Source organism: Pipra filicauda, unplaced genomic scaffold (genome assembly GCF_003945595.2).
Source record: "Pipra filicauda isolate LSUMZ 115617 unplaced genomic scaffold, ASM394559v2 scaffold147_size4022426_pilon, whole genome shotgun sequence".
In the NCBI taxonomy this organism is placed as follows: Eukaryota; Metazoa; Chordata; class Aves; order Passeriformes; family Pipridae; genus Pipra; species Pipra filicauda.
The window spans coordinates 3,320,943-3,347,242 of NW_024103962.1; the positions used below are offsets into that span (position 1 = coordinate 3,320,943).

At 40.7% G+C, this 26,300-nt stretch overlaps 1 protein-coding gene across 1 annotated transcript; it reads right to left on the reverse strand.

The window, feature by feature from the left end:
- Positions 1–25,219, reverse strand: KCTD3 (potassium channel tetramerization domain containing 3). Its single transcript, XM_027739499.2, has 18 exons — positions 24,878–25,219; positions 20,633–20,686; positions 19,138–19,183; positions 18,202–18,275; positions 17,684–17,742; positions 17,412–17,492; positions 16,636–16,770; positions 15,319–15,409; positions 14,868–15,058; positions 11,135–11,250; positions 7,169–7,256; positions 6,920–7,036; positions 5,619–5,789; positions 4,353–4,508; positions 3,270–3,366; positions 1,756–1,940; positions 1,516–1,654; positions 1–1,163 (listed from the first exon to the last, which is right to left on the reverse strand). Exons 1-18 carry the CDS (start codon positions 24,949–24,951, stop codon positions 581–583), a joined length of 2,457 nt encoding a protein of 818 aa, XP_027595300.1. The 5' UTR covers positions 24,952–25,219; the 3' UTR covers positions 1–580.
- Positions 25,220–26,300: the final 1,081 nt, after the last annotated feature.

A 26,300-nucleotide genomic window follows, 5' to 3' on the forward strand; every position in this document is an offset into this window, starting at 1 on the left:
TTTTCAGAAAGCACAAGCAACACTCCTCTGGCAATTTATTTGGACTAAGAGGCAAAATAATATGCTATTTTGAATAGCCTCCTCCTTAACCTGCACAAAACATTTCAGATATCAGACAGCAGCATACAGAGCAATGATCCCATTCATAAAACAAGACTACAGAGGCAGCCCTGTGAATTAGGCAAAATCTATCCAAGACAGCAGCAGCTCTGCAGAGCAACGTGTGGCTGCATCTAAAAGGCATCCTCCACTCAGCAACCAAGTTTTCCTTTAGCACCCTCCCTTCCCAAAACAAAAATAATCACAACGTATCACATGCCTGACCACATTTACGCAAGAATGCACAATATTATTTTGGACCAAGTACCATACTACATTTTGGAGCATTACATAAAGCCACATGTTGATGTGGACGACCCTTCAAAGGTCTGGCAGCAGCCAGGTACTTTCTCATAACCTTACAATTTTTATTCTGGTATCAGAACAAAATCCCATTCAAGAAACAACCCACAACACGTAACATTATGCCTGCTACCAGCCAGAGGGCACCTGCCCCTCATTTTTGCCACCAGTCCCATTTTCACAAGCCGTAGTCTTGGCAGGATGAGTCGTTCTTCCGGTGACGTGGTGAAGCAGCTGTCTTTGTAGGTGATGGAGAAGCTGCACCAGGTAATTCAGGACCACCTTCAGCAAGGACTGGTGCAGAGGCCAGGAGAGGCACTTTCTTCCTTCCCAGGAAACCAGCTCCTTCAAATCCCATTTTCTTTTTGCTTTCTGCTTTGGCTTCACTCTCCTCTTCTGGTCCTCTTCTTTTGAGATCCAGAGAACTCTCTGGCAGACGGTGAACCTCTGTACTGCAACACCCACTTGCATCTGTCACGCCTGTGCCTCGCACTTCAAATGCTGTTGACAGGACTGCCTTCCTCTCGGCTGCACTGCCCTCAGCTGTTGCTTTCCTGGCCTCTGTCTGGCTTGAATTTCCATTTGCAGCAGCTGCCTTTTCTGTTGGGCTTTTGCTGGATAAGTTAAAAGCCTGGAAGTCCCGGTAACTGTGAAAGCTCTCTGTCCGCCTTGCTCTTGCCAGGAGGGGGCTTTCTCTATATGGCCTCACAGAACCATATGTGGCAGTTTCGTGGATTGTTTCATGGTGCTGCAACTGGAGGCTTCAAAAATATAAACAACCAAGGACAAGAAGAGCAGATGTTAGGCTGAGAATAGCAGCCAATTCTTCTGCACACCCTTGCTCCCACCCACCACTGCCTAGCGCTACAGTAGCAATACACTTATCACAGCCCCCGCACAAGGACTTCCAGATCACTTCAGATTCTCACAGGATACTTCAATCCGCACACATACAAACCAACAGAAATCAAGGAGCATTTGTGTGTAGTTCAAGCTACTTAGGGCATGAATTCAAGGGCTCAGCTACTGCATTGAAGTCACCAAACTCCTCTTTGCCTACCTGAAAAGTAAAACCTTTGGTGTCTGCAGCTGGTGCCACCCTTGGTGACTTACCTGGAATTAGATTCCCTAAGCCGGTTTGGCTGAACAACCGAGGTGGCAGGACTGATGTTGGGTGTGGCACAGCGAGATGTACTCAAGTCACACTGGTCAAGCAACTTGAGCAGTTCTTCCTCTGTGGGGCCACCAACATCTGAAAGAGACAGCTCTTAGAGGCCAAGTCCATTTACTGCAGTCAGGCACATGGGAGGACATGAAAAAGAAACACCATGGTCCTGGCATAACACAACTTACCTTTGTCTTCACTCTTATTAACCATGTCCATGGCTGTGGTCAGGTCCCACATCTGGATGCTGCCATTTGAATGCCCTGTGAAGAGGTAGCGGCGTGGCCTGGAGCCCATTCTGCTGGATCCTTCACATTCTCGCACAGTAAATGACGAGATGGTAGTGCAGTCAACTGCCTGGATCTCACATATCCTACAGGAAGAGAAATGTCGAGTTACCATAACAACTGCACCTGGAAGTTTGGCCAGCAAAGTCAGTAGTGGTTCAACTTTCTGAGAAGGCATCTAACCTGCCTTCAGAAAAAGACCCTTCCTCCTGATGAAATTCCTTCCCCTGTGTGACTGGCACACTGCTCACTGCAGACAGTCCCTTCCCACCCCCAGTCCATCTGCAGTCCTACTGCTTGTTTATTAGGCAACCCCCACATGTTCTATGTCCATTTTCAGTTTACAATGATTAGAAATCTAAGGCTCTCACAAGAATGACAGGAACCAGCCCCTTCATATGCTAGAATTTCATATGCAGACTCTAGGAAACTAACCTGCAGAAACAGCACATTTAACCAGATAAAAGATACACAAAAAAATCCAAGGAAGATAAATCCAATGTTATCTATAGATAACTTTTGTCTTATCACAACCAAAATCTCACTTGTCATGGCATATCTGCATCGCTTTTTTCCCTTTATTTTAGAAGTTTATGGGCAGTGAGGAAGGAAAAAGAACTCCCAAAACTAAGCTGCTCGTGCTCCAGGTAATTTATTTTACTGGCCCCTTGTATTGCTTTTTTACCCGAGCAGTGCCAAAATAAGTCATAATGTTGAGGCATCAATGTTTTCACCCAGATTCAAAGTTATTAGGCAAGAGATGAAAAAAAGAGAAGCAGCACAGAACTGAGAGGCACTAACTTTTCTGATCTCTTGCCACCTTCCTAGTCTAAGAGGAAGAAAAGTAGCCCTGGTTATGTGGCAATTTTTTTTTTACTATGTTGGGAGCAATGTAGTATAATACTATGAAGCCAAACCTAAGAAAATAATTGTATAGCTGATCTAGAAGACAGTATCTCCACCTATTTAAAGGTCCTGATATCTTCAAAGCCCAGTGCAAAGGAAGAAGCTGCTTCCCTGTCTGCCTTTGTGAGCAGCATGATCCCTGCCACCAGCAACTTAAGCATTAGTTTTGAAATTTAATGTTAGCATGGTACCATGGTTGAGAGTCATATATTCTGTAGAGGCACAAAACTGTTTGCTTTGTGAGCTCATGAGGGTGAGCCATCATGAAGTGAGTCTCTGATATCCCTATTAGATATCTCTATTTTTCAAAAAGCCATTTGGCTTTGAGGTTATAATAGATCATTGAGTACAGTTCTGTTACTAACACACAAATTAGAGTTCAGCCAGAGCTGTCAAGCACATTAGAAGCTTGCTATGTGCAGCTGCATGCACTTAGCATGGAGCAGGGAGACACCACCACCTCAACAGTCCTGCTCTTTTCCCACTTAAACCCCTCAGCACTGACATACCTTTTCCCAGTTGAAGACAGCCTTACAAATAGCTTATTAGTGATAGGAACAACTTTTTGGATAAACACTTGTTGATCATCACGTTCACCAAAGGGTCCTAGAGGAAAGAAAGATCACTTGTTTGTTTGTTTCAATTCCCTCACCCTCTTTCCCATTCAGTCCTGAAGATCCAGACTCATTAGTATGACCACTGCAATTTTAAAGCATCAGGGCCAGGGCAGGGAACCAAAGATAACCAATAGCTAGGAAAAGCCATCCAATGGTTAGCAGTCTCTACAAATCCATATCTTTCTTTGTTGTTCTAAGGGACATGCATTCTTAAGTTTTGTGTGTGTTCCTGGAGGAATTACTATGTCAGTAAAAACCCTACATTAAGTCTCCATAATAACAGTAAGTACTTTGTTATTTTGCAGCTCCTAGATGTCTAAAGGTTTAATCAGATTTCTTGCTGTAGAACTGACCCCACCCTGTGTTCACAAGGCATCCTATTCATTAAAGGTTCATTTGCAAGGCTCTGACCACGAAGGAATCTAAACTACCTGTGTAACCATATTTACCAACAGCATTCTTTCAGTACCTTGCTATAGCAATGTGCTAGCACCATTTGCCTCTGCAGTTGCAAGGCTTCAGTAAACTTTGTCACAACTTCAAAGTCATTTAAGAATTTTTTCTATGCATTGTTTAACCTGATGGAAGAGTGAACTGGAATTTGCAGTAGACCCAATCTTTGCTATGCTCTATCTGCTTTAATAGAGTCTCCTGTGCTCTCATTCTCTCGTTAAACCAAAATTGAAATGCTACATCATTTTGCTCAAGGAACAGGTACAGTATGTGTATTCCAAAGGGGTTTTGTCCCTTTTTCTCTCATTCAGAGTATGTCCTTTAAGCGTACTCACTCTCTACAGCCTAGTAATATTTCCTGGTGGATCTTACAGATCCCTGCCATTTTTTCAAGAGGACAGCAGTATGTACAAGCTCACACTCATCAGGTGACTTGCATGTTAAAGAGCTGAAGATCTGTTAAACCTTTATGAGACTAGTGAATGTACAGGCACAGCACAGCACAATCTAGAGACATCCTACCAATGTCATTTCCAGAACAGTAGCTGCCATGACTCTCTGCTTCCTCCAAGGATAAGATTTTGAATGATGCGAGAGGTGTTGAGCCTGGCTGAGTTGAAATCATGCCCCGGAACCGAGTCACAGTCCATGTCCGTACATGGTTGTTATCAGCACAAACTAGAAAGGAGAAGATGTACATTTACAAGGGATGACAAAATTTTTGAGATAGATTTCTCTAATGATTATCTACATGATAGTTTTTCAAGACTGACTAAATTCTGCTTGATTACTCAATGTGAAGTCACAAAGCATCTCCAGACAATTATCTAACAGTCTACAAATCATTGCTGATGTTCTGTTTTCTATTAGTTTTGTCTCTTCCCTCAGAAATTTAAGAAATGAGCTAAGACAGGTGAAAACACAACACTAAGGTCTGACTGAGTCAGCACCGGTAGCCTACAGCACCCTTCAGTCCTCTGTGTGCAGACATTAGGACAAGACACGTCATGAGAGCAGCCTGCACAACAGTCCTCTTCCATTTCATCCATCAGTTATTCACTTTTATACATAGAGATGTGCCCCTTCCCAACACAGAGTTTAGCAGCAAGTTGCAGGGGAATGGATGACCTCTGGGCTGTTTATTTGCAGTATAATTGGATACCATGTTTCTTGTTCCCTTTTTTTTAAAGAATAGGATAGCAGCAGAAAATAAATCTTTTCTCTGCCATGCCCTGGCTGCTGAATTCTAGGTGAAAGAGATTCTTACAGAGGAAGGAGTGACTGTATCTTCCAGAAAGTAAGACCCTCTTCTGAGCATAAGATAGCACAAACAGGATAGCACAAAAAACACTGGGAGACTGCTGAGGAAAGAAACACAGACAGCCTTTTGAAGTCACGGGAAGGCTTTTTCTAGGGCCCAGGAGGACATTTTGCTGCAGCCCAGGAAGCTCCTGAAAAGCTGTTAAAAAAAGACAAGTCCTAAAGGACCTGCCCACAACAATAAGACTTTTATTTCCATGAATTGCAATCTTGGAATAAGACAGAAAGGAAAGAGTGAGTTGTTTCTCATCAAATAAAACCTAGGCCTTTGAATTGATAAGAGCTTTCACAAATGCTTACTTTAAGAAAGAAGATCCAAGCCATTCTAGCCCTTTCCCTGCCCCCAAATCTGTTCAATTCATTTCTATTATACGTGGGAACAACGCAAGTTAGAGACCAATGCATACAAATAACTTCATTGCTCAGATGGAGGGGAGAACTGCCAATACAAATCTGTGTGGAGATTACCTGACACAAGGTGTTTCTCTGAGAGCATGATCTTCGTAACAGGACTTCGATGAACTGTGAAGGTCTGAAAGAGCTGAGGTCCAGACCCAACTGTTTCAGGGTGCTGTACAATCACCCTCACTGCTCCAGAGCTGGTGCCATATGCAATCTCAATCCAGTTGCCACTTACACCTAAAGCAAACAAGAACACAGTTGTTTTCCCAGGAATGAAAGTTTGCGTTACTGGAAGCCAGGGAAAAGGGGCAGTAAAAACCAGCATTTTCAAGCCTCCAAAGTAAAAAAGATACGTTTTTTAAACACTGTTTACTTATTATTTTCCCATGAAAAGGAAGGTTGTTTTGCCACTAGAATAACCAAAGGTTTGTTCAATTCCATACTACACTCTTCAACAGCGTCTTAACAGCCTTCTTTCCCATTCTCTCCTCCCTCCTGGAAGTGAAGGTGGATAAAGTCATATGATAGATATATTGGCACTTCTCGCAGTGATATGGTCAATACCTGCCATATAATGTATATTTTTCTGCCTTAGTGGGAAGCAAATGGGAAAGCAAAACAAGCCAGGAAGGACTATAGTTAAAAAAGTCACTCTGGTATCAATATAGTTATAAGTAGCCACTTTCTCCCAGTTTGGGTTTTTTTGAGTTTTACTTTGCCTTGGTGCAACCAGACGTGTCTATCTCGTATTGGCCTTTTTAGCCACCAGCGTGCTTGTAGCAAATGTGGGTAGAGCCCTTCCCAATTCTTCGTTCACGAAGCCTAGCCATGAACTTTGCTTTGGACTTTTGTTGTTGCTGCTCTTGGTTTCTTTTTTTTAATTTAAAAAATAGCTGCATCATGATTACAAAAAGCTATTATAGACACAATAGCTAAGCATCATCCAGCTGCACATGGAAATGTTTCCTAGTGTATTGGTTATAAGGTTAGACACAACAGCAAAGTTTTCTTCCTCCACTTCTCCCCAGTTCACCACAAACTATTTCAGTGAATACAATTCATAATCCAAGTCCCTGTCTTGTGCAAAAGCCTCAAAACCAGCAAAGGTACATTATGCACAAGCATTAATATATACATACATGTAAGTACATGTACCTATTTATACAGATGTACAGCTGTAAGGGGAAACTGCTAAGCCTAGTGTTCATCATTCATTTGAAGATGATTACATGAAGAAAAAGTCCTTGTTTATGTCAAAGGCTACCTTGTGTGTTTTAGCTATGAAGCAATAGAAGAAGTCTATTTAGAAAAAAGAAAAGCACATTTCTAACAGACTCTCAGCAAAGAGATGGTGATAGAATACTGACTTGTTTTAGGTGTGAGGTAGACACTGAGAGCTGTTATAGCATCATTGGAGGGATCATGGTACAATTCTGTCACGAGAAGATCATTGTCTTTCATTCGCAGTGGGAATTTCTGCATGTCTGTGGAAAAGAAACATTTATTATTTTGATTAGACAGAGTTGTTCTTATGCAACTAAAATCAATTAAAGAGTTTAACAAAAAAGCTGTTCAGTACCACCTCCTTTTTATTCCACCCTGCTCCCACTTCTTACCTATATAGTAGATAGAACCATTGTTACAGCCCAGCAGCAGAAAAGACCCGGCAGTATCATAGCTTGTGATAGGAACAACATCCTGAACCTAGTGCAAACAGAAAGGAAAACAAAAGCAAATCAAGAATTTAGGTTGCTACTTTCTCAGTTTTCAGACATTCTCGGTATATTTTATTGAACAACACTTGAGTTTGGTACTGGACTGAGGTTGCTGTGCACACACACATACAGTGGCATTCTGAAAGTACTGCTGGTAGATCATATTCCTCTACCAAAGTGGTTCAGCACATGCATGCAGACAAGTTAGCACTGGAAGATCCTTCTCCATGTGAAAGCACAAAGCTTAGAGCATTGCAGCTAAACCACATCTTCAAAAGTGGATTTTTTTTTTCTTTATGCAAAGTGAGTGTATTTCACACTTTCTGTCCTATCCCTTCTTTCCCTTCTGACAACTCCTTAAGAGGTTGCTGGACCAAGGAACTAGATGTTGCCTCTCTACACCTTCTTCTATCTCCAGTTGTGTCCCTCTGCCAAACTCTATGGAGATCTCTGCCTCTAGCAGATACATAATAAGGGGAAAAAATTCTTGTTCCTTTACAATTTATCACTTCCAGTACATAACCGCACCAAGTAAACTGGAAGGCAGCTCTGTCATATTTTACTTACTGGTCTACAACCTAAGGTGAGGGATTACAAGTGCCCCTTCTTTACCCTCTAGGATTAAAAGGAGTGCTTATTCCCCCAAGTGGGACAGAAATCTCAAGGAAAGAAAAAGTTTAGGTTATCCTAGATAAGATCTCCTATTTCAAGCAATTCTTTTTTTTTTTTGCTTCAGCCCCTAGATAAAAAAAACCCAAAAACCATTTTATCCAGAGGACTCAAACATGCATAGAATCATGGCATTTTTCCTGTACTCTCTATGTTGCAGTGAGTTTACTTAATCGACACTGAATACTAATTTATGGACATTTCAGCCTAAGTTCTCATTTCTCTCTGACCAGCAGCATCCTTCCAATTGCTTCAGAGACTTGCAAAATCATTTGCAAAATACTTACAATGAATCTGTCAGATAAAGCTGAGCAAAACAAAACAACGAGACAAACTTCCCCCCGACTCCAAGAGCTAGGACTCTAAACCAGTATTCACTTCTAAGGATGGTCTGTAAGCCCCTAAAACATATTCTAAACCTATCTTTTTGCCTTACAAAAAAGGCTGCAACATGACTATAGCTTCTGCATATTTTCCAGAGGATGGAGATGTGGGGGACAGGGAAGAAGCACTTTCCTTCCTTTCTTTGTTTTAAGAACTGCACCTCTCTCACTTATGTTCAGCCATAATTCAGCACATATCCAATGCTAAAAATAAACTGTTCTTGAAAATCACCTGGATTTTCCCCGTATAACTGATGACTGAATGACCTGGAGAAGGATCCTTGCCAATTAGTGAAAAGAATGGCTATTCTTGATCTCAAAGCTTTCACACTGTACTTTTTCAGTGTGAAAGCTTTAAGTACCCTACCCACCCCACAGCCAAATTCATACAGCACCTAATTAAATTCGGCATCTAAAGATCTGGGTCACAAAACTTTGTTTCAAGAGATTTTTTTTTTTCTTAGACTACTTTAAAAAGAGATTACAAGAGCAGAATGGCAAGAAACTAGAGTCTCAGCATCTAAGTTGATGGATCAAGGTGCTGCATACTCTCTGGTTTGTAGATCAAAGGTATATACAGAAGCTCAGCCACCTGCAAAAAGTTTACAAAACTAATGAAGGTAGAGGCAACCTATCAAGATACACCACTTTAGTCATCACCTTGCAAAAGACATAACTGCAAGGAAAGGTCCAAGCACAAGGATCCACAATGCTGCCGAGAGCAGAGATCGACTCTGTCAGAAAGATCATACAAAATAAGAAGAGTCCTTCCTTCTGCAGCAGAGACAGGGACACCAGAGGCAATTCAGCAGTTACATCTGCCAAAATGTGAACTTTCATCAGGAAACAGAGCAACACTATACAACAGTCACTGGTAAAGCAAGACCAGTGAGAATCCTCACTTTGCAGAGTAAGATTTGCTGTGACACTCTGCTGCCTTGTTACCTCTTACTCTAGAGCACTAAATATTCTGCTTCCTTTAAGCTCTCCTTTGCTAAGAATTTCATTACAGATCTATCTAGTGCCCACAACCTCCTCCTCCTTGATGCATGCAATTGACACACTGCCAGAGGAATTAAGTACTAGGGAAACCACCTCAGTAGTCTGCTCAAATCTCCAAGATGGGAAGATGCAAGAACCAATCACATGCAGAGATCAGAGTTACATCTTCAGTGTGTAATACATCGAATACAAAGATCACCATGTAAGGAAGGATAGCTTTGCACAAACTAAGCCTCCTTTAAGTAGACCTCAGAAAGACATCAGCCTGAAAGGAAACAAAGTTCTTGCTTCAAAATGGGACATCAGCACATTCTGTTCCACAAAGCCTCTCTCACTGAAGCAAGTATGATTACATCCTGAGTCCAGAGCTATGGGCAACTCATGGGTCACACAAATATCATATATTTGCATTAGGAAATGTAAGATCAACCCCCACATAAGGAGATTGTGTTCTAAAGGGAGATGATGATCTATAGGAAGATCTTTGGTTTTTTTCTTTTTGTAACAAAAAAGCCTGAAGTATAGAAAGCACCTTGAAACACAAGGTTGGTTTGGTTTTTTGTTTGTTGCTTTGGTTTTGTGTGGGTTTTTTTATTAGTTCGTTGTTTGGTTGGGGGTTTTTTCGGTTGTGGGGTTTTTTTTGTTTTTTTTTTTTTTTTTTTTTTTTTTTTTTTTTTTTTTTTTTTAAAGGGAGCTACTCTCATCCACTTGGAAAAAAAAAATTAGAAAGCCAAAAAACTTTTTTAGGACATTGGCATATAAACCTCCCAAAGATTTTCTACTCTTCAGTAAGAAATGCTTTCACCAAAGGAATAGTCAGTCAAACTGAGGAACTATTAATGTGATCAGAAAGATTTCTGCAGCTCCCCCTGGAAATACAGATGATGAATTGGACATCAGTTTTTATTCCTTATGACTTGTTCCTTTAGAAAACATTGTTAAACACCAGCTTGTCACACATTATTAAGTTGTCTCTTAATATAAGATTTTGCAAGGCATCAATAGAACTTTAAATAATGTTTTGTTTAATTCAAGGCCATACTAACATGTTTGTCTCCGCTGCAGAAGCACTGCTATCCCCACACTTATTATCTGTGTTATTTGTTACCGTTACTGTCACTTAAAGCTTGAATTAGAACTTAGTAAACAGCGCAGCAGCCTCAGGTCAGTTCTGCTTCTCGAGATTTGCAAGGCATTTTGGGGACTTTTACTGCATCCAGGTTTCGTGCTACAACGATGTACATCCGGCTGTGTTACAAGCTTTGTTATTTGAATGCTCCACTGTTTCTCAGACTCCTACAGACTCCAAGGATCTCTCTTATTTAATATGCATTCTGACAACAGGAGTGAAGTAAGCACAGCCAGAAGCATCCACATACAAGATGAAGAAGAGTCTCCCATTGTAAAGCAGCTCTTGAGATCCCCAGATAACAGACTTTTCTTCTTTCAGATGGTGCAGAAATTGCTGTCATTCATTCCCCACAATTTTACTTCCTAGGGTCCTACTGCATTTTTATACAGTTAGCAATCCGTAAGTCTAAATATGCACACACTTGACATTTATTACCCAAAATCACACCACATCCCTTCATTTGAAAGCCTAAAAAGCATGCTTGGTGGTACCACCAAACAATTCAACATTCTGCTCACAGGCACAATACCCAGATACCCAGGTGATAAACTCTGTAACAAGTCAGGGTTGAAAACCTTATGACAGTCATTTCCCACATGCTTTTAGATTATTTTATTCTCTTTTTACTAGAAAGACATACCAGCTTATAAAAAGTGATGCAGAAAATTGAATTGAACACACCTGCCAATGCTGAGTCACAGCGTTCCATACTCCCACTTTCCCTGTATGGCTTGTAGCCACCAACTGGTTGCCAATGAAGAAGAGAGCATCTACAGGGACTCCAAGACTGAACACTCCTACAAAAAATGAAGAGTCTATGAAGTTCATCTAAAACAAAGAAAAAACCAGTAACAATGGAATCTCTCCATTATTATCACATCACATGTATTCGAGTAGAAAATAAAGAACAGCCAACACTGGGTTTGCAGCATTCTAGGTGAGGTACCATTCAAGCATAAAACTGGGTTTCATTAAATTAAATGGCAGTGTGATGTCATCTCTGCTAATAACATCACTATTTGAGAAGGAGAGAGGCAGGAGAAGGTAGAAGAGCCCATATGAAAACATGCAATCATTTTTCTACAGCCCTTAAGTTCTCAAAAGGATTTAGAATAAATAAAAAAAAAATCATATTACAGCAGACAGGAATTTTTGTTATTTTGTGGTTGATTTTTTTACCTGAGACTATTAAGTGTCATTCAAGAAGCAGTAATTTAATGGGGTTTGCTAGACACACAAATTTGTGCTATGCTAGTTTGCAATTACTTGTTAAAGTATTACAAGTTCTCAATGCTTTTTTTTTTTAAAGTCCAATCAAACAGACATTCTGAAAATGTATTTGAGAAACTAAATACGGTTACAAGACTTTATCCTTATTCTTGGGACAAGACTGAACAATTCCAATGTGACCTTACATTCTAATTTCTCTTTTAGCAGAAATACTTGAACCCAGAAAAATAAGCAGCCTGTAAAAGCCTGCCTTCCTTCCTTTGTATCTCCAGATTTTTAGTTTGGTTGCAGGCCATGAGCAGAAAGTTCAGGCTATCAGACTATTAAAACTTGAACATATATAGGGAAGCAGTTTCAGCAATCATCACATACTATTCAAATTTGGAAGATAAAACTTACCAGCAAATGCTAGCCTTCCAAGTAAATGAAGTCTGGGACTGAGAACATTTCACTTAAAAAGAAAAAATCAAAACAGTGCAGAACATGACAGGCATTGATGCCTATGGTTATAGTTGACCTTAACATCTGAGGCTGTCCAGAAAATTGATCCTTTAGAGCTTCCTAGTCTTATCACAGATCCAACATGAATAATTTTCACTGCACTGCAAACTTGGATAGCATAGTACATTTTGTACTACTTATCATCCAAGTATTTAAAAGTTACAGCAAATTCAAAAGGTCTGAGATAACGTCCAGCAAATTGACTCTGTAATTAACTTGGTTTGTAAATAATTCCAAGTTATGTTTTTCTGTCTGCTAAGTACAAAAGTAATGGGGATACATTAGAACACTACCAACTGTCAAGCTTCACTCACAAGTTTCCTATTGCTTACTGCTCACTCTACATATTTATATTACTCCTCACTAATATACCTTAACTGCAGCAGATAGATGTTGTCAAAACAGAGTACCCAATAGCTGGAAAATTTCCCAACATTGTTTTGGGCAAATTTAAATGAACAGAGTGCCATTCCCAGCCAAGAATCAGCCCTCTGTTACACCCTACGAAGGAATCTCAGAAAGCTCAATATATATTTATGTTTTAATTATGATGCTAAACTGTTTTCCAGGGCACAGTACAATCATTCAATGCAGATAAGATTCAGCAGTACAGGGCACACGAAAAAGGCAATAATAAAAAATCCACAGACACAACTAGAATTGATTACTCCAGAGAAGGATGAGGTTCAAGGAAATCAAGGAAGACAGCTTGAATGGTCTGGAGGAATTTGAAGTGTCAGTCCTGCTTAGGCTCAACAATCTTGAGACCTGTCCACAGGGGAGACAACACTATATGTAATGACAGGCTCTTGTCCTAAGGGTCCCTCTCAGTAAAATACTGCTTACAGCAGCAAGCCAGCAGCAGTGTCTTATGTAAGTAATATTGAAAGGAAAGAGAGCGCTCTGGGAGAGCTCTATCACAAAGATGCCAGCCCACACAATTTTCTGAGGATGGTGTCGCCAGGCTCCAGCAACTGCTTGGAACAAGTAGTTTCTTTCACAAGATGACAGCAACATACTCTATCTCTAATACAAAGCAGGACTGCAAGCAGTTGCCTCTACAAGGAAACAAATCAGCTATATTCACATTACTACTATTAAACACAAGCATATTTCAGGTTTTTTAAATCAATCGGCATGACCTATTGTCCAAAAGAAGAACAATACATTTTGGTCAGTGTTAGTCTGACAGAAGATTCCATCCTGTTGGCACTTTCTCTCTGCTTCCCTCCTCTTCCTGCCCCAAGTGGTAATTCCTTTGCTTCACAGTTGTCACTTCAATGCAGTACAGCCTGTTTAGCAAAAGTGCTTCCTTCAGTTTTGTTGCCACGTTCAATCACAGTCTGAGCTATCAGAACCTTACGATACTGGCATATTTACAGTTTTTAATTGAAATAAAAGTCCACTTATGGGTTTTGTGCCTCTTTGCACTTGATTTCCAAAAATCCAAGATGCTGCTTCCCATATCTTATTGCAAATCCCAAGGTAACGCAAGCAGCTAACTGAAATCAAAAAGTGCAGGAGGAATGTAATAGCACAGTGATAAAGAAATGCCTATTAGAGGAGTACAGCTGTCATGCCAGCTCTTCCCTGCCTTTAAGATTTGGTCAAGGGGAATATAAGAGGAGGTTTCTCAAGTACAATAATTACTCAAGTACAATAATTACTATGTGTTTAATAAAAATATTTCATATTCAACTGTTAGACACATCTTTTATTTATTTTTTTTAAATACAATGGAACCTCCTTTTCCATTTTGCTGACCATGATTATATAGAAGACCTCTAAGAGTCACAAGCAAAAGAGCAGGACACAGCTGAATTATCTCATGCCAGACCTTTGTTTCCCCATCTTCAAATCTACTTAGTGTTTCCACTAATTCAAGCATGAAAAAAAAAGCAACAGCCATTAACAGATAGAAATTGCTTGAGAAACTTTCAAGTAAGTTCTTCCCTTAAAGGCACATGGATCAAAAACGTTGCCTTCACTGCCACCCAAATTTGCCCTGTATTTGAACAAGTGACTCAGACAAGCTATTAGATCAGTAGCAAGGAGTGTTTACTTCTGAAAACATCTTGTTGCTGTTTCTACAGCCTCCCAAACGGTGTGCCCTGTGCCAAAGCGTACAAGCAGTAATTCCTGTATGCTTAATAAAACAGTATGCTTTTTTCCTGCCTAGACACCTGAGTTTTAAAACCAAGAAATTTTCATCTTCCAAACTCCATTTATGAAAGACATTTGACAGCGAACCAAAATCTTTTTATGTAAAAATATTGCTTTAATAACAAAAGGGAAAGAAGAGAGCAGAATCTCTTTGTATCTGTAGTTTTCCAACTCAGAAACTTAGTTCCTTTGTCCTATGTTCTAGATTCAAATGCAAGTCCAGGGAAAAGTTTAATTCTTAATTTGAATCTTGACATATAATCCTCAAACTGAACAGTAAGTATTAGTATCTGTTAGTAAACAGACTGCTCTTTTATTCTCTCTCCTTTTTATTTTGAGAAAGTATTCCTGGTGCAGAACGGAAGGTTACTACATTCTAACAGGTTGCTGTACTATAGCTTGTTTTGTCAATTTGTGAAAGTGAATACTGAACACTACAGATCACACATGCCTCAAAATAGGGTCTCCTCTCTGGCTAAACACGCACACATAAGAAAAAAACTCAGGTAATGATAGTTACCAATTTCACTCCCACTTCCACCATCTTGAATGCTCCACAAGATTATGCTACTCTCCGAGGCAACTGCAACCATCTTGTCCTTGTCTCCATGAGGTCCTCCAACCACCTTCGCATTGAGAGCCACTCTCTCAATTGTCCAGTCCAGATAAGGACTCGTGAACACCTGCTGCCACCCAGATGACTCTTTGATCCTGGAAGGGCAAAGAAAAGAACAGGGAGCAGATGTCAGAATCCAGGAAAACCCAGTCTTCAGAGACCGAGAAACGGACAACCCAGTCTAACCCTGAACCAATGTGCACAAAAAAAGAGCAGCAAGTCATATATTTATAGGATCAGACTGAATCCATTTATCTACTGCCATTTCAGAGTAATGCAAACTTTTTGCTTTGCTCATAGCAAATGATCATATTTTTTTAGATTCCTGTAACCTGACAAGCAACTCTATTCATACCTGTAGCAAACAGCAAAATGGGCATAGGCAGCTACTATCCAATTGTGATGGCCAGCTACTATTAGGACCTTCCGTGGGTCCACAGGAAATCCTAAAAACAATAAAGCTGAAGTTAGGCAAGTGATGAATATTAGATGAGTAGAGACATCTATAATAGCATAGAACTCTCTGCTATGAGAACAGAAACTATGATAATTAAGTTTCTCAAGAAACATTTGCAGCTAGATTCTAGTTACCAGTATTACTCCTCACAATCCTTACAGTTATTACAGTTCTTACATGGAAGGAAGACATTTCATCATCACTACAAGGCAAAGTGTCACGGTAAAATGTTCATAAAGAGAAAGAGGGTAGTACATGCCTCAGTTTTAAAGCCTGTCTAATTGGTAAAAAAAATGAGGAATTTAATCAATTAAGAAACAATGCTTTCTCTTTTGTGAAAGTTCTTTCCAAATAGTTAGTGCAAACCTATTTTATTGTTCCAGACTGCTAAACTGAAATTTCCTGTATCTCAGAACACCTACAGCTCCTCCATTTATTATCTAGTGGGAACATGCTTGTTTCTGATCTAGAACTAAATTAGGTTTGGCAGAAGTGTTGGATGGTACTGGAAATTAGTGGTTATTGTACTTCCCCAACTTAGCTCTCAGCCTTGATATGCTAAAGAACTAATGGTCAAAGACTGCATCTTCTGTTTCATTTTCCCCAAGACTGCCTTCTTCCAAACTTGCAGCAGGTTTGGGAAGAATCAGCAATTCATAACCTTATTTTTATATAAGATAGATTATAGAAATAGATTCACCTATTATATACTCTAGATTTTCCTAACACTGCTACAATTTACAGGATTACAGCAGATTACAGCGCGATTTTGCGCGATTTTGCTTGCTAAGTCAAAAGTTGGAAAACGATAGAATTCAAGTCTCACAATTTTTTTTGTGAAGACTACAATTCCTCTAAAAACTTGATTCTTGCACAGCAAGAGAGGCACCAAGAGCAAGAAAGAGGTGGAAGAGCAGCAAGCGGGCCCTGAACAAAGACCAAAGAGACAGTGGTCTCTCTGGTTTTTATCATGGCTTTAGTACAGTGTAAGGCATTTGTCTAAGGGGCCATGCTAAGACTGCATGAAGAACTTTGATTTGCCTTTCCTTCAAGCCTCATGTCTTAACTGTGCAGCAGTGAGCCTTAAATGCTGTACAGGGAGTAGTGTTTAACTAAGTATTCAGCAATTTTAATCAGGCAAACAGAACAGATTTAAACCAGATACAGTCATTAAGTTTTTTGCAATTTGTTTTGGTTTTAAAACACATTCCTCACCTAGCCTGACTGTACCTTCCCCAGTACCAGCAAGTGTAGGTTGGACACCACCTCCAAGCATCTCACTCTCATTCTGACCAGTTCTAACATCAGCCGGTGGCCCAGCAGTATTATTTATTTTACGGCTGGGAATGCCTATAAAAGAAAAGAAAAGAGATGTTTTTTCTCACTCCTTAAACTTTATAACAGATATAACAGTTCACTTTCAAAATACAGGATTAATACTTGTGCATTTTGATGTAAAGTTTAATTCATTTGCTATAAGAAAATTAGGCAATATTGTAACACTGTTGACATTCACAATTTAGGGAATTACCTTCAGAAAACTTGTCAATAGTTGGCTAGATACCCCGTTAGACTTCAGGTTAACATTGAGTTGTATTCACCTCTACAGAGAAGTAAAAAAAGTCTAACAGCTACTCTTATTAGTAAGGAAAGCTCATTTATGGTGATTTTTCACCTAGACATAGGATACCTAAGGTAACTGCACCTTCAGAAAGAAGAAAGAACTACATGCTCCTAACATTATAATGAAATGCACTTGAAGAACTTCTGCTTTAGTCTACTACCAAACACAGCCTGCTTAGTACTACATGACATTTCATACAGATGAAAGCTTGGGTTTTAATTACAATAATGTTTGGTTCAATCATTCATCTTTAGCTTTCCATAGGAAGGCCTTCTCTGAACAGCTTGTCACCCAGAGTCACTACCTGAACCAATCACCCCTAAAAACTAAAGTGACTGCAAACATCAGACAGTGAATACAAAAATACCTGGAGGAGGTAGGTAGCCATGAAAAAGGACACTGCCACAAGATGAGCGTTCCAGTTCTTCACATAGTAGCAATCTTCTCACTAAGAAGGAAAACCAAATATGACCACAGCTTTTGCTTCCTTGGAAACATTACATTATCTCAAATATCCTTGTTTTTGATAAACTTTACTTTGAAAATATTCAGTGTCACAACTGCCCAGATTTGTCAGTGGGCCATTATTACAGCAATAAATATAAGATGACCTCACATTAAGATAAAAAAACCAGTTACCTAAAGGAGTGATTCCATAGAATTCAGCTTCGTGCCTGAGAACATTAATACTCACTCCTCTAGAGAAAAAAATAAAACCCAAAACAAAAACCGTCAAGAACAAAGTGAGTCAAGACCTTGAACATAAATACTTGCATATAACTGGACATTACACAATATAAATATCAAGCTACCTAACAGTTTACAGAATTACCACGAAATGCATTCAACATGTTGATGTTTGAGATTTCAGAGTGATTAATTTTACTTAGCTTTCATTAAAACAAAGATACAGAAACAAAGAAATACACTGCAAGAAGTGGTTTAAATTACAAGAATCTACTAACAAAATGGAATTTCACCATTTCTCCCTCCACCATGCCATACATATATGCTAGACTTGGCCCCACAGCTACCAGGGAGCTGAGTCATATACCAGGTACCCAGCCAGATGACTAAAACTTAATAATCCTCATCTGAAAAGGTTTTCTAATGCTTCTGATTGAAATAATTTTCACTTGAAATAATTAACTTCTTACCGTAAGTCTAACTCCTTTGTGCGAAGAAAATTTAAAATAGGTGCAAATGCTGCTGGATCTCGATCAATAAATATCTGCAAAGAAAAATTTCTGTACTTGAGCCCTATTACGGAGCAACCATCAACTAAAATGCCTTTTTATGCTGAGTGTGGGAAAGAGGAGTTGAAGACGAGGCAGTCAGCAGACAAACAAAACCCACAGTTTTTGGGCCTCTTCTTTGCTCTCGTTTTTCTTCTGCTATCCACTAATTCAACATTCCTAAAGGACATATATACAAACACTGCTGCAAACAGAAGGCACTTAATAGAAGTGTTCTTGAGGTCCTACAGTCTCCACAAAAACCAGTGGATACTCTCACTTTCTATCCTGTGTTCAAAATGAAGTAAATGTAATAAGACCTCAAGATAAGTTTAGACTTTTTTAAATTGAGCCAATTACCATTAAAACTACCTCTGCATTTTTAGCAAATTACTTCTGTTTCTTACTATCACTCAGCAACATTACTGTAACTATAGTTTCCTATTTAAGAGTATCACATACATGGACTGAAATTGCTACATGTATTTGCCAAAAACCCAACATTTCCATGTTGGATTACTCAACTACATATGCAATGCCTATCTAATGAAAATTACACCTCCTTGCAATACAGTAATTAGCAGTTTTTCTGTGTAAGGAAAGTACAGTTGCTGATTCTGCATTACCTGTACAACACAGAATGAGCATAGAAATGTGCACATTGTTCCAGTTTCATTTACCTTGAAACAAATTTGAGAACCAAGAAAGGCAGAGATGTCACCAATTGTCATGAAATTGTCATTAGCCCGACTCAAGCACTGTAACTCCCATACGCACCCACAGTGAATATGCTTTAGGAAAGAACCTAACCAAAAGCATAACATTAAATTAATGGGTTACAGTAGGTTTATTACTCACAGCACCAGTTTCATCCTTTAGTGTTGAAATTCTTCCACTCAGCAAACTGAAACAGAGGAAATCTTCATTAGCTGTCCCTCAGAAATGTACTAACACAAACACAAGATAGCAACATTCTCATCAGTTTGGTCTCTTTGTGTACTTTTGGTTACATTTTGATGAAACAGTGTAGCTGAGCAAAGAAAACTGCCTGGGTGAGGCAGAAATCCGGAGGGGGTGAAATATTGCTGCTGAATAAAGGAGCAGTGCATGCACACCTAAGGAAAGGTTGAGAGCTGCATCTTAAGGACTTTTATATTCCCAAAATAACCAGACATGAAGCCTAGTCTGGAAAGGATGGAAAAGTTTTCCCAGGCATTCAGAGGGCTACATAGTTTGTTAAAAATCTAGTTAAATTGGTAAAAGCTGCTGAAGCAAAAAGGAAAAGTAAACAACCCAACCCACAAGGACTTACTGGACAAGAATGGGATGGATTATTTTTAACACAGTTTTACTTCAAAGCTTTTTTTCTATCAGATCAAAGTATTTCTGCTCTAGACTCATAAAAAACACAATGCCAAAACCTCATTTTAGGTTAGATGGAAACTAACTAACATCAACAGCTTTATTTCAAGATTTCACCCGAGTCTGGATGACAATTATCTCTAAGATTTTCCAGTGTTGGATGACTATTACGACAAAATCCTTAGATAGCATATTTAGTGCTGAGAGATGGGGGAATAGCAGGAGACTCCCTCCTTGTGTGCCTCAAAGGTGAAATTTCCCCAGCATTTCATTTATCTGAACATTTCAGTAAAATAGGACCAGGTAATGCTGCCTATGTCAGCTGTCAGACTTTTATTAGAAAAGAAGTCTAGAGTACAAAAATTAAATGTAAGGAAGCAAAATTGCTAGCATTTGTGTTTTCCTTTATGTGTTTAGGATTATTTGGGGTGATAGAGGTACAGCAACTACAGCACAAAATGCAAACAATAAGCAGCACAACTTGCAGAAGTACTAATGGCAGTGACATAAAAGGAGGATGTTCAATAATTCGATAGCTCCTGTATCACAAGTTAGAACCCCCAAAACTTGGAGTTAATTCAGACTACAGCAACAACTAAAAAATAACCCCAAAAAACAAACAACCCAAAAAACCCCACACATTAAAGGCAGTGCTACTGCATATGGCCAGTAAGATCACAAATGTATATAGTAAGAGTCAGTGGCATCTTCCTTTCCTGCAGATTTGGAGTGTTATTTCCACAACATTCTGTCTAAAAAGTGACAACTCTTCAGCACATATTAGCTGCCATGGCTACATTCAAGAAAGAAGATGCCTTTTAAATAACAGCCTATTTCAAATTAATCTGTCCCATTTCTTGAGATAGTGTTCTTAATGCCTTTTCCCCCAATAAAGACTATTTACAACATAAATTAAGAACTGAAAACATTAATAATTTTTTAAATGACTGTTAATTTGTCTTTGTTCAAGGTGATAATATATCACAAATACCTGGAAAAAAAAGAGTCTGGAATCCACATCAGTGTTTGTCTTGAAGTGCTGAACCTAGAAAACAAAATTATGAGTTCAAAATCAGCTGTAAAACTGGAAGTAAGTCTGCCTTATCTAAAATTCCTTCATTTGTCCTAAAGAGCTAATATCAAACAGGTTTGGCAAGTCCAAGATCACTTAAACGTCTGCACAAACTCAAAGCAGGGCTGTCTGGAGACTCCAAAAGTGTCATGCTTTATATGTTTCTAACACATTGTCCCAAACATCCTGTATCTTCCTGGTTCTCATACTTTGTCAACATTAATGCTTACAAAAAAAGACCCACAGAAAACAAACGCTCCTCCACACACAGGAAACCCAAACAGTTAAGTATTTATCAGCAGTGTGCTATATTTGTCATTAACTGCATGATACTCTTACTGAGGACACAGAGCATGCTACACTGTGCACTCCAAAAGACTACTATAAGCTTCAAGTTAATATTTCACAGTAACTTTAATTATTTGCCATTTTGCTATTTGGGCCCCTTTTGGGGCAGGGGGGAAAGAGGGCAGGGAGGCAATAAAAATAACAGTTATAAGAAAAAAAAGCATTTACTCTGATTCATATTATAAGATAATACAAATTATAATACTACTTATGATGCCAGACAGTACTTAACATAATAAATAACCATGGATTATTTTCTACTTCTTCTGGGTTTCATTTAACGTGAAGGAAGACAACTGGAGTGGCAGCTTGGACAATGAGCTCATGCTCTGCATCAGCCCTCTGGCTGTACATACCCTCTTACTAGTGCCATGACTAAGAAACCTTTGGTGACCTCTTCATTAATTAAAAAAAAAAAAAAAGAGGATATGCAAAAGTAAAATTCCATTACAACTTTCCATGTAGCACAGGACTACAAAATACTTTTGGAATAAAAGTACTTAATCATAATTTATCTAGTTTTCACTGCTAGTATTTTCCAGTTTTGGAGAAAAAAAAAAAAAAGGTCAACAAAAAGCATTACTTTATACCCCCTTTATATTCCCCAAGAGGCAGAAACACAAAGACTATATGGAACTACCATCCTGCATAAAACATGTATTGTGTATCTGCTCACTGCAAATATAACAATGGTGAATCTGTTCTTAACAAGAAAACCTGCAGTATCAGCGTTCTAAGCACAAACATGCACAAAGTCCTTTCTTAAAAAAAAAAAAAAGGCGCTTCTAAAGTACTTCTAAGTACATCTGCAGTTTTGCACAGCAATACAGGTCAATACCCTTCTTTGCTTTAAGAGTAAGGGATGATTCATCTAACTATATTATAACATGTGCATGAGAAAAAACAATGAATTACATGAATTTTATCCAAAAATTAATCCAGACACTGGTCCAGCATCACCAGTTAGCCCTTTTAAAAGTCTCCATAATATAAAGGCTTTTATTGCCTAATAGTTTAAACACTTTTACAACTTTCATTTATTTTGAGGTTTTAGGAAAAAAAAAAAAAAGGAAAAAGAAAACCAGAGGACTTATGGTCCCAGAAAGGCATATGTAGGCAGAAAGATATCAGAGAACTACTAGAATCAGAGCTAACTGGCATTTTCTACAACACTGAATGATAAATGCTAAATTAATTCTGAAACAATAGTCTGATGAGACCATGAAGACATTCAGGATCCTTTAAAAGATGTTTGAGTACTTGGCAGTACTATCTTCTCAACACACTACAGCACAATTTCTGGTCTGGATACATGCCTCCATATAAGTACGGGTGACAGTCAGCTCTTCAGAAGTGCCACCACTGAAGTTTTGCTGGCGTTTTGACCAGCTGGGTTCCACTCTAGCACTTTGTAAGTCAGATAAAGAGCTTGGTAGCAAAATTTGAGACAGACATTCCAGAAGAACAAGTCACACAACAAGGAGGACAGGAAAAAGAACCATCAACCAACTCAACATTTGTCTTCTTTCAATTTTATCAGTGGATTTAGACAGCACAAGGATTTTCTGTCTGTAATTTAGCACTATGGTACCAGCTTAGTAAGCAATACTTCATACTAACACATACTTTAGAACTTTTAATACATATACATTAACATACATAAACAACAAGACAGAGTGCTCCTTTCCAGGATGCCTAAAGAAGCTTAGCTGGCAACATTTACACGTATAAGTGTATCTGCAGCTCCATGCAGCAGTCAGACAGACATTGTATAAGGAAAGTTAGTCAAACCCAGTGCAATATCCTCAAACACTCTTAAGCAAGTGGCAGCCTACAGTTATTTTAAAGAAAATATACGCATCAGGAAACAGACATGCTAAGTGACAGCTTTAAACCATAGTTTATTTTGCTTGTAGAGTTACTTTATAACCAGAGGGAGATACAGAGTCGAGAGAATTCTCTTAATTTGTTACAGTAATTTCTGTGAATGTTAATTTGCAAGCGGCTTGTGCTCGCAGCAAAGGATTTCACAAAAGCTGAGACCAGGAACTGTTGGAGCAACTGCACACAACAGAGAAGCCCTGACAGTCCTAGGGAGCAGCAGGAACCTCGTTTCTGAACATGGAAAGCTGGGGTCTCTGTAGTAGATGTTCCACAGAATAACTGGTGTCAGAGACAGAGGACAGTGCTAATTTCCTCTTCTCATAAAACTCTACAAACAAAACTAAGAGTTTCAGGTTTCTGGTAAGGGTAATAGAAACTAATGAAGAGGAACCGTGTATAGTACTCCACGCTTGCCCATTTGCTGTCCAGATCATTCGCTCCATTTGCCAGCTTTGAGTCACCCGCATTTGCAAGCTGAAAAACACTTTCAAATGTATCTGAGGGAAGCTGACGTTGCAAAAGACCAAAACTTCTTACACAGAGGTACACTGTCTCTCTATTAAAAGGGAAATATCCATGCACACATTTCCTTCTCCTTACATTCGAATGATATCCGTTGACTAGAACCTAGATCTTTAGCTAGAAATTAAATGCATGCAATTGTTAGTTTGCCTTATTCTTCATACTTCTCTGTATAGGCAAACCCTCTGAGATTATCTATTTCTTCCCTAATTCGTCCTCTATACCTAATTCTGTATTCTCTACAGAGGCATTTAATAAGGAAGATCTATTTAAAATTACAAAATTGAAGCATCTTTGCGATTCCATGTGTAATAAAAACCTAAAAGACAAACTGGCCTATAATTTCAGAGACAGAGTTCACTGAAGAACCTTATTCAGCACAACACGAAATCTGGTCCAAGCCAACAACAAAGTTATCCTGAAAGCATCATTACAGGTGAGTTTTGCCTATGCAAATTACAAGCAGCTTCACTGTGAAGAACCAGGTTCCTAACGTCTTATCATAACAAAGGAATTCTGCATCAATTTCTATTGCACTCTACTTTGAGAAAGGCTGCAACATCCAATTTAATTATCAGACCAACTTCATATTCTGGGTAATGGGAGAAAAATCTTAAAATAGTAGTAGTAGTTCCTACTACTCACAGCTGGCTTCATGTCATGCGCAGACTCAGGAAGGCACATTATTTCAGTTTCCACCAGCTACAATAATACAAATGATTTCATGCCTGAGCACTTTGACAGGAATATCTGCACTATTTATCACACATTCTGACCACAGCTGTCCCACAATTCCGTGCCTCAGCCTGCCAAAATGTCTACATCTGCCAGCTTCCACGCTTCCAGCGTAGATTCGAAAACAATGCAGTTCTTTATTCTGGTTGACACCAGCAGTATCGTTTCAACCTTTTTAACACCTTAGTCTCTGAGGCTGCCAGGGAGACTGTTCACTAGGAGCCTGTGGATGTGCTGGCAAAGCAAAGCTCTCTATCCTCCATCCCTGAAGCAGCAGCATTCCCAGAGATGTATGTAGAGCGTACGCATCTAGACAGCCCGGGCACAGTGGGCAGACACCACGCGGAGCTGCCAACACTCCCCATTTCCACCTCCAGGTACCCCTGACCGGCTCCCCCGCACCGTGCTGGGGAAAGGCTCATCCAGGCCCTCCTGGCGGCAGCACAGGAGACCAGGGAGCCTCGGCGAGCAGTCCCAGGCGAGTCGGCACCGCCGCCCTCCCAGGTCGGGGTGGCTGCCGGCCCCGCCTGAACCCCGCCACGACCGGGGGCGCGTCCCTCCCGGCGGGCCCCCGGCAGGACCCCCGCGGCGCTGCCCCTCGCCCCGATGCCGCTGAAACGCGCCGGACACCGCCCGGGGGCAGCGCCGGGGGCCCGGCCCGCTCCGCCCGCTCACCTGGTGCCGCCCACGTTGAGCTGGATGATCTCCCCGCTCCCGGCGCCGGCGAAGCCGCCGCCGTTCCCCGCCATCTTCCCCGCCGCCTGCTCCGGCCGGCGCCCGCCGCCGCCTCCCGCCGGAACCTCGCGGTCGAGGGCAGGAGCGGCGGAGCCAGGCGAAGGCGGCGGGGAAGGAGGCGGCGGGGGATCGGCCAGCGGCGGCCGGGGCAGGGTCAGCGCCCGGCCGGGCTGCGGCCCCGCGGGCTCCCCGGTGCTCAGGCCCGGCCGGGGCCGGAACACGCCATGGCAACGCGGCAGCACCGAGAGCGGGAGCTGGGCCGGCGCGGCCCAAAACGCCTCGGAGAGCGGGCGGAGCGGGGCCGGGCGGGGGAGGCGGGGACGCCCCGACGGGGCGGGGGGAACAGGGAACGCCCCTCGGGGGCAGCGAAGCGCCCGGAAGGGGCTGGCGGAAGCCGCCCGCTCCGGGAGGAGGGGTGGTACAACACCGGAGTTCTGGTTTTGGGTGGTCTCTAAGGAAGAGGGAGCAGCCTGTACCGCTATCAGGCGCCAGCGACCCTCGCCCAAAATAAAGAGAAAAGGACAACGGAGGTGGTGAAGGGTCTGGAGCACAGCCTTCCTATGGGGAATGGCTGAGGGAGCGGGGGTTGTTCAGCCTGGAGAAAAGGAATTTCAGGGGTGATCTTATCGCTCTCTACAACTACCTAAAGAGGAGGCAGTAGCCTGGTGGGAGTCGGTCTCCCAGGTAACCGGCGGCAGGACGAGACCTTGCCTTAAGCTGCACCGGGTTGGACATTAGGATGAATTTCATCACAGACAGGGTGATTAGGCATTGGAATGGACTGCCCAGGGAGGTGGTGGAGTCACCGTACCTGGAGGTGTTTAGGAAAGTCTGGATGTGGCACTTAGTGCCATGGTCTAACTGACGTGGTATTTGGTCATAGGTTGGACTTGATGATCTTTGAGATATTTTCCAACCTAACTGACCTGTGAAAACCAATGGATAATGAAGATCCCCTGGGCCTTGCATCTCCCACTGCCCGCAGGGATCCCAGGCTGGGGAGTTCAGGCCCCCAGGAAATGCCAGTTCCATGTGAGAGAGGCATAGAAACAGAGAATTCCTTGAAAACTCAATGAGAAGGCAGTGGCGGCACAGTGAAGTTTAAAGCCTGAGTTGCAGCCCACAGTAATCAATCAAATTCCACACCAATTAAAGGACAAAAATACTAGATATGACAAATCTGAGCCCACGATGCAGTTTGAGGGGAAAAAAATCTATCACAGCATGTGAAGAAAAACTGAGGTGGAAATAAATGACAGTGTGGTTAGCAAAGGAAGTCATAAAATCATGGTTTATACTTGTGAGCGTAGGCTTTATGATCAATTCCTACGCTCAAACAAGGAGAAGAATAAGCAAATATGAG

Coding starts and splice junctions, on each gene's coding strand:
- KCTD3 (XM_027739499.2), bottom strand. CDS start 24,951: ATGGCGGGGAACGGCGGCGGCTTCGCCGGCGCCGGGAGCGGGGAGATC. Junction 7,257..11,134: donor CTGTGACTCAGCATTGGCAG/GTGTGTTCAATT, acceptor TGTTTGCACTAG/GTTCAGGATGTTGTTCCTAT. Junction 1,941..3,269: donor CTGTCTTCAACTGGGAAAAG/GTATGTCAGTGC, acceptor CTCTTCCTGTAG/GATATGTGAGATCCAGGCAG.